This window comes from Alligator sinensis, unplaced genomic scaffold, assembly GCF_000455745.1.
Source record: "Alligator sinensis unplaced genomic scaffold, ASM45574v1 scaffold611_2, whole genome shotgun sequence".
NCBI lineage: Eukaryota > Metazoa > Chordata > Crocodylia > Alligatoridae > Alligator > Alligator sinensis.
In genome coordinates, this window is record NW_005841869.1 from 1603264 (window position 1) to 1612164 (window position 8901).

Below are 8901 nucleotides of genomic sequence, written 5' to 3' on the forward strand. Positions count from 1 at the left end.
GCATTCCTCTCATACTTCTGTTGTCGCTGCCTCGGATGAAGTCATCATCTCTGCATCTTTTCTTATTCCTGCCCTGGTCGGAGTGTCATGGCATGCGGTTTGCAGACCAGCATGGCTGCCTTTTGGTGAGTGAAGGGTGACGCTTCTTCTTGTTGGCTTTGCAGGCATGCATTTGGACCTTGTGTCCGCTTTCCTTGTTGGACGTTCAAAGTTTTTCCTATTAAGGGAGCACTTCTCTGAAAGTATCTGCTTGTTACTTGCTCATTCCAGCTGGTTCATGTTGAAACTTTTCCTTTGTCTCTGCTGTCTGCCTCTTCCACTGGCTGGGTCTTGGCCCCTCGTTTAACATGAATTATATGGAGATTTCAGAGAAGCAAACTGTGACAGCCTCATGGGTGCAAATAAGAGTCTGTGCATTTAATTCCTAACCGCGGGAGTCATCTTGCTGACTTCCACTTAGACAAGCTTTGAATCACAGGTGCAGATGAGGCTACTGCAAAATAGGACTCGTCAAGGGGAAAGAGAACAATAAAAATAGCTCGGTGACCCGCACCGTGGTAGTACTGGCATGGTTTGATTTCTGTACAAGAAAACAGTGTTGTTGAGTAGGCTGAGCAGCAGGCTGGGAGCCAGCAGTTCCCAACTCTGCTCCGTTTCTGACTTTCTGCAAGCCTCGGCGATGTTGCTTAACTGCTACGTAATTATTTCCCCACCTGAAAAATGGGGATAGAAAAGCTGTGGTGAGGATTACTGATAGTTAATCTGCTCATTCAATCACTGGGGGGTGAATTAGATCATAATTAGATAAAGAAGTCTTTATTTTACCGGCCTTACTTTGCAAACCTGTAAAAACTTTAACATCTGTAAAGTTATAAATATTATTACTTATTTCCTTATACAAGTGCTAGTAAAGTTGGTACGTCAGTAAGCTTTTCAATCTCCATTGCTGAAGTTTGATGGACACTGAAGGGCACTGTAAACCCAACTGTAGATCGTGTCTAGATTTGACAAACTGCAGGAAAGGTTTCCTGTTCGTATGAAGTTGGGGGAAGTTCGTTTTCATCTTGACTGAGAATCTTCCTTGACACCGTTGCAAAGCCAAGCACGTTGCAGCTTTGTGCAGCTCTTGGGGAATCAGAAGTGGGTCTTATCTGTTTTTACCTTAATGGCGAATGATGCTGCTGTTCCTTCATCATTACTGTGGCAGCAGAGACCTCAGTCAATATTCAGGCTCCGTCCCAGCCAGCTTATAGTCCAGGTCTGTGAGAGATGAAATGGGTGAGAAGGAGGGGGGCAAGATAAACAGCTAAAGGGTAATGATTTTTCATCATGTGCAGTAGGAGTAAAGCTAACTGTGACCCGAGCAGCTTAATTTTCATTGCTCAGCACTTTGCCAGGGTTGTCTTGAGACACGGCATCCCTGCCTGCCTGATCTGATCTAACTGCCCAGGAGCAAGTGGACAAAGCCCTTGTGCTGCTCATTTCTACTCCGCCTGGCCCCTTTGCTAGGGAGAAAGCAGCAAAGGCCAGTGGAAACAGCAGCGAGCCAGGAAGCCATCGCTTTTTGCTGGTACCCGTCTCTGCCCTCTTGCATCTCTGCTGTTTGATGATGAGGCTTTCCTTGTTACGCCCAAGGAATCATTTTTCAGATCCAGTTTGCCTGCACCTATAATCCTCCCTTAATAGACTGTTACTTTAGTGATTTTTCAGACCATCCGTGTCATAAAGGAGAGATTTGGAGGTTTTAAGTTAATAACATGCCGAGAACTTTGGGGAGCGAATAGTGCCCTGAGATACTGTGCGTCTAAGCCCCCCAATCGGCTCTGATCTAGAGTCAGTAAATGGACGAGTGAAGGTCTAATCCAACCATTTCGACCAGCTGAAGGATGGTATCCAATGTACGTGGAAATTCCCCCGCTCTTGAGAAAAGGGTGGCATTTGATAGCACCGAGTGCTTCTGGAAAGGTCGCTCTGTGGTTAGCTGCTGCAATAATGCTTTGCCCTTCCACCGAATCTTTCATCTGGGGATTGAAGAAAGATGTGCAGACATTAATTAACGTGGTCTTGCTGCCTGCCTGTGAGAGAGGCGAGTCTTACGCCTATTTTATAGGTGGGGAGCCTGAGCAGCAGAGCAACAAGGTGCCCGAGGCCACACCGTGAGTCAGTGACAAAACCACAAGCCCGACCCGGGAGTGTTCCTCGGTCTTGTGCTATAAGACTTCATTTCATCTCGCAGGGAGCAATAACAGAGCCGCTTCCTTCCGCAGGCCAGACTCCCAGCCCGAGATCCTGGCTCATCCCAAAGCCCCGGGTTGTTTCCCAAAGGGCAGGTAGCAGACAAGGAAATAGCGAGGAGAGGCAGCCCCTCCTCGCAGCCTCTGCACAGCAGGCCAAACGCGGGCTATTTTCCGGTCCTGGATTGAAAGCCGGGTGAGCTTTTGGGGTACAGCCTTGTGTTGACAACTCTGGAGACCCCTGAGCAAGCTACTCTGGATCCAAGTAGACTTGGAGGCTGAGACAGGGTCTTTGGCTCATCTCTACACCTCTCCCTTTCTGCTGACCTGTGTAGTTAGAAAGTTAAGCAGATTCAGAGAAAGAGAAAAGGAGATGACCGCGTGTTTTGACCCGATGAGCCATTGTGCTATAAGCCACGAGTGTTGTGATGGTTGCATGCAGGTGTTGTCCCCCTGAGCCCCAGGCTCAGCCCTGGGGACAGCACAGGGCTGTATCGTGCAGGCCTCGGGGGCCAGGGTTTCTTGCCACTGTTTTTAGTTTAGCCCCTCCACTCCCATGCTCAAGCTGCCTGCGTGAGAAGTGTTTTTTAATATGCCCATTCATTGCTCTGATGGGTCAATACATACAAAACAGCCTCTTCAGCTCCCGTGTTGCCGCTTGGAGAGTGGGTTCACAACGGTAACAAGCGGCTTCTTTGTGGCGGTCCAGAAAAGGGCTCTGACCCCAGAATGGTGTGGGAGCATCGGTGGGAGAGGTGGGAACGCTGTGGGACTCGTTCTGCAAAGAAAGCAGCGGCTCGCTCAAAGTTTGGGCACGGGGTTCTCTGCGCTGTGAATTAGCTGCCGCCGGGATTTGGGATGGGCATCCCAGGCCATGAAGATATCACTGAGCTGGCCCTGGTGCGTAGCAAGAGTCTCCCGGTCTGTCCCTCCGCAGCGGTTTATTTTGCTTCTCAGCAAGCGTCCCATGGGATTGCGGCCATTATTCGCTTCTCCCCCGGTCCAGCCAGGGGCACGGGCGAGAGCCCTTGCCAGGACCCGATCATGGCAAATTGCGCCTTGCCCACGCGATGAGGGCAGAGGATGGGCAAACAAAGGGCCTTTAACTTGCATTAGTTATGTGAGGCGCGTTGTTGCAGGCATTCAGAAGCGCGGCTTCTTCCAGCTTTCGGTTGCCTCCCTCTAGCACAGCACGCCAGGGATTTCCCTTTGCAAACGGGGTTTTTCTTCAAGCCACCTGTCATTCCCAACCATGAGTTGCAGTAACATCATGGTAGCGTTGAAGTGAGGATTTTGCCTTGATGGCCCCAGAAATACTCAAGAGGCCAGAATTTTTGTGGGTGATATCTTCCGATAAAAGAGATCGCCCACAAAAAGTCATGCCTCGCGCCGCAACATCATCCTGTTTGTGAGCAGAGGGGTTCCCTGCAAAATCTTGTGCTCGAATGATATTCGCACCTGGTGCGTTTCTTTTCATTTTCTTTACACTGGTCGTTTTAGAAACGGGGCAGCCCGGTGAAGCAGCTCCTCTTTGGCCTTGCTCTGAGGCACCCCTTTCTTTTGCTTGGATGCTAAATTGTTTAGTAAATGCCAGGACAGCTCTTTCAGGCGCTCTTCCCTTTCACAAGTCCTGGGGGATTCTCCAGGCCGCTGAGATTTGTTAGTTGAGTAACACAAAGAGCGTAATGTGGTTTTATAACAACAGGCTGTAGAAAGGGAGCGATCTGGCTAAGTAAAGTTCCAGCCCCAGTGGATGTGAACAAATAAAAGAGCCCTTCAGAGTTGAGGTCATAATAAAATGTGTCGTCTCGGTTTTCAGTTCATCCACTTCCTCCCTTGTGTACCTAAGAGGCATTCATTTGCGAGCAAGGTTGGAGGGCTGTTGTAGCCAGGATAGCTCAGGAAGTATTCAAGAAGCAAGGGATTTTTGGTAATATCTTTTATTGGACCAGCTCAGTAGTTTGGAGGCACACAGTGCCCTCCCTCAAGTCGCTTTGTTCCCAAAAGCTTGACCTAGCATCGTTCCCACCTATTCAGTAGATCCAATAAAACAGATTACTGAAAAACCCAGCTCTGCTTCCATTCGTTTGCGAGGCGCTTAGCAGTGTCTAGCCGTGTATTCGGCTGCGTGTGGCTTGGTCACGTTTCAGACAAGCCAGGCCTAAGCCTGACCTAGTGTCCTCCTCCGATGCTGTGGACTGGGTTACCCTCCCTGCTGACCGCTCCATTGCACCGATGCAGAGCACGTGTCAAGCCGACTGCTCGGCGGTCCAAAAGGACCGCTAGAGGATCACGAGGCAACGTGCGCCCGGCTTCTGTCTCCATCCCTGAAAAAAGGAGGCCTCTTGCTTTCCATTTCCAAACACTTGTTCGTCACTGTTTCCCTTCAAGTGCCGGGTGCTCCTCTCGAGGCTTTAAATGCACTTTATTCATTCAAGTGCCACCTGGTTCTCAGATCATGGAGAAAGGCGCCTCTGAGTTGATGCCGCTCTCCAGTGCCTGCTTCCCTGCTGAAGGGCAGGTTTGCTGAAAGAGCCTCTACCTTCTCTAGGGTCAGAGCAAGAGCAACCAAAGACCCCGCAGAAGACAGGGACAGTTTGACCAAGTTTGCACTTGGCCAGGCGATGTAAAGCCTGGTTTGCTGTTTGTTCCCTTTCTGCTCCACCGCGAGAAGCTTCTTGCCGGGCGGGAATGGGCTGGGAGTATCACCGCCGCCTCTTCTGAAAAGTCTCCCTTTGTGCAGAAGTGGCTGTGATCCCACGGTGCCTCCGGGCTGGAGGCATGCGCTGCCACGGGAGGGCAGGAGCCGGCAGAGCTCAAAGCATCCAGCGCGCCCTCTCTGAGCGCTAGAAAAATGGAAGTGAATTGCTAATAGGGTTTGCATAGATCTCTCTGCTGTTTTGCCCCATGTATGTGGGCTCCAGCTGTATTCATTAGCAGGGCTGGCCCATTATTTCTAGCTGTCAGAGTGTTTAAAGACACTTGCCTTCCCTGTGAATCTTTGGCAGATTTTTTAGGTCCTTGTCTGCAGACTGCGTCATCCCTGGACAGGCCGGGGTGCCCCGCTGGTGCTTTAACAATGCAAAGCAAGAGCTGCATGGAGAGGTCTGGAGTGCAGGTAAAGCACCAGCACCCTCCTGTGGCACTTCGCTCATACAGCCACTTCCCTGCAGCCTTCAGTGCTGCAGATGGGGGTTGAGCATATACCTGGCAAAGCACCACAGGTTGGTTCTAGCTCTGCGCCTCTCTCGGGACCCTTCCCTCCACGTCTCCCACAACACCCTGTCAGCTCTCCCGAGTCCTGCTTCAGCATCCCCCCTGCCAGAGAGGCGCGTGTCCCTACCCACGGTGGGAAACCAAGACCTAGAGGGGTCAGAGAGCTCGTTTTCATTCACAAAGCAAGTCGCTGGCAGAGTTAGGAAGGGAACTCCGAAGTTCAGAGTTGTGCTTTTGACCCCAGCAGCTGCTTCTGCCCAGCCTGCATGTGCATGGATCTGTAACTTGTGTATGACTGCCGCTTAGCTTCTGTACCTGTTCTCCTTGCCAATCTCCAGAATGGGAGGAGTGGTAATGCCGGCCTCGCAGGGGTGTCGTTGTGAGTAGGAAAGTCCTGTTGTCGAAACGTGCACCAAGGTGCCTGTGGAACAGGAGCAGGCACGGCAGAGCTTCTTCGCAAGCGCGTCTGAAAGGAGGAAGCCATGCCTAACGTCCCCCACAGTTTACATCCATCCCTATGCTGCCCTGAGGTCCTGTGTGTTTGACTAATTGTCCTTTCCCTTCTTTGCTGTTCGCAGAGTCCCCCCCGGACAGATCCGGGCAGAGGCGCAGCATGCCCAGCGGGGTCACGGAGAAAAACCCCACCATGGAGCCCACCGCGACCACGCCGTTCCGGGTCACGGTGAGTATCTCCTTCCAACTTCATCCCCTCTCGGGGTTTGGTCTGCATCCTCAGAGCAGAGGTGGAGTTGAGGGTGACGTGTGGTGGCCTATTTTTAAGTAAATATGCAGTTAATAGCTACTCTGAGCAGCCAGTGGACGTCTATGACTTCCCGGTAAGCTCACTAGATTTGCCACGGTGCTTCCTTTACGGTGCTTTGTTTGTGCGAGTTCACCTGTGAATGCTTTGAAGCACAGCATATGCATCAGGGCGTGCTTCAGTCTGGTGCTGCACAGTACAGCCTGTTCTCCTTGCTCCTCGCTCTGAACACACGGAGGAGACGAGACTCCCTCCCACCGAGCAAGAAACAGATCTCTACTGATTTCCTCCACCGTTGTCTTTTAGGGCATCGCTGTGCATAGGTGCATCCTTGTGTACAGCGGCTTATGACCGAGGTGCGCAGACACCTGACGTGTTTCAGAAAGGCCCCGCTCAGGAGTAGGGCGCTAGTGTTGCATCCCTGTCACACCAAGGGACGGGGAAGCCCAAAGAAGCAAAGAGATTTGCCAGAGGTCATACCGTGAGCTAGTGGCAGAGCCAAGCCTGAGCCCCATGGTGGAATAGCCTTACCTGGAGGGAGGAGGGAAGCACAGCTGACAGAAAGTCCTCTACAAAAGCCAAAGGCAGACTTGGCCCAGACAAGTACCCATGCTGGGACGAGCCTCTGTGTGGCTATAGGGTAAGAGTTGTGTGCCGGATGCTATCTGTAGGAGGCCCTTGTCTTGCCTCGTGAGGTCTAAAATGAAAGGGCCAGATTAGACCTGTGTCTAGGTGCTAGGTCCCCACCTGCTCGAGTCCTTGAAAAAAGCATTAGTGGGAGAGAGGGGCTGGTCCCCTTCCTCCTCACTGCCGCATGCGAGTTATTTCTGAGGCTAAGATGTAAGTGCGTTGCACAAGTAGACACATTATTCGTTTTTCAGTGAGTCGGACAGGGAGGAACAGGATTGCTGAAGCTGCCTGACTGGTGGGAATCGGATTTGGCCCGAACCATCTTCATTCCTTCTTACATTAAAATTTGCAAGAGGTCCCTGCACTGTCCCCCTCCGTGGCCCTCGCTGGCTTAGCTCCTCTCTCTAACATCCTGTAGATTTATTTATTTTTTTTTGGTAGTCTTCTGACATAGATTTATCACTTCCCACCTGTGGGACTGGCTTCCATAAAGAATAAGATAAAATCCCGGTCATTAGTTAGTTCGGGCTCCCGCTTTGTTGACAAATGGAGGTACAACAGTGGGAGCAAAATAAACTGTTTTTAAAGTAGGCAATAATGATCCAGCCAGAGACGCCAATTTTTTTTAAATGCATCCTCACCCTGGACCTGCTTCTGCTTAATGAATAAGGAACGTGTGTGTAAAGGAGGGCAGGATTCATAATCAGCTGAGGGCAACCTCCAGTAGTAATAATTTATGAAAGAAATATTTTCAGGTGCTTTCTGAAGAGGGCATATGCTTAAAGTGTAAACAGCCGGAGATACGGACTTGATCTCAGTGCTGACCGAGGCACGTTGAAGGGCACGTTTTCAACAGGGATGTGGCTGTTGCACGCTGCAGAACACTGTGCACAGGTATTTGTTTGTACGAGAGAGGCAGAGCTGAGTACATACTTTCTCTGTCTGTCACATTGGCTGTACAGGCCTGGGCACTCCATGGGGCACTTAGCTAGAGACAGAAAAGAAAACCTAATGGCACAAACTCAAAAAATGGGAGCATCCCTGATTCGCTTGCAAAAATATGCACTGATGCTTGCAGCCCTGGTAGATTGAAAGAGCCTGTTTTGCATATGTAAACTCTAATTTTATGAGTGTATGTGGGCCCGCACACTCCACAGCTATCATATATGCAAGCATGCGAGTATATATCTGTACTGTATAATTCATATAGTAATTGCTACCTGGTGGCCATGGCAACGGTTAGAGCAATGACTGCGCAAAAGAAGACCCGAGTTATTTTTCTGAGTGCTTATCCATATCTGTATCTATATCCATATATATATATATATATATATATATACACACACACACACACACACACACACACACACACACACACACACACATAATTCTGAATGGATATGCACCTCGTGACCATTAGGAGTAGAGTAAATATATGTACGGTAGTCGGTGTACATATGATAGTGTACAATACAGCCAGAAGCACTGCCGTTTCTGTATAGGTAAGTAACTTTTCTTCCTCTTTTTGACATTGCCACTGACTGGGTCTGTCAGTTTGGGGTACGTTGTTTCACTCCACTGCCTTAGTTCATAGTTTCATAGTTGGTAGGGTTGGAAGAGACATGAGCAGATCATCAAGTCCAATGTCGCATAGAGGGGGAGCGTCACCTCCCTGGACCTGGTCGTGATGCATCTATGGATGCACGACATGGTGCGGTTAGCCTTCCTGACCACGTCCCCACATTGGCGGCCCATGTTCATCTTGGAGTTAATTAGACTTCAGGAAGGCCTTTAGACTTCAGGAAGGCCTTCGACACGGTATCCCACCCCATACTGGTGAACAAGTTAAGAGGCTGTGACTTGGATGACTACACAGTCCGGTGGGTGGCGAATTGGCTGGAGGGTCGCACCCAGAGAGTCGTGCTGGATGGGTCGGTTTCAACCTGGAAGGGTGTGGGCAGTGGGGTCCCGCAGGGCTCGGTCCTTGGACCGATACTCTTTAATGTCTTCATCAGCGACTTGGACGAGGGAGTGAAATGTACTCTGTCCAAGTTTGCAGAT

At 50.4% G+C, this 8901-nt stretch overlaps 1 protein-coding gene across 10 annotated transcripts in view; it reads left to right on the plus strand.

Moving 5' to 3' along the window:
• Nucleotides 1-8901, plus strand: part of DAB2IP (DAB2 interacting protein) — a 272314-nt gene that overhangs the window by 96834 nt on the left and 166579 nt on the right. For 9 of the 10 annotated variants that reach the window (XR_003092149.1, XM_014526707.2, XM_025193999.1 and 6 more), the window contains exon 2: nt 6029-6132. Coding sequence is in view for 9 of the 10 variants with exons in the window: in XM_014526707.2 (XP_014382193.1) it covers nt 6029-6132 (104 nt within the window). In the remaining variant the exon portion in view is untranslated. Of the gene's footprint in view, nt 1-23; nt 126-6028; nt 6133-8901 lie in introns of those variants that run through there. The other variant, XM_025194008.1, reaches the window with a different exon arrangement.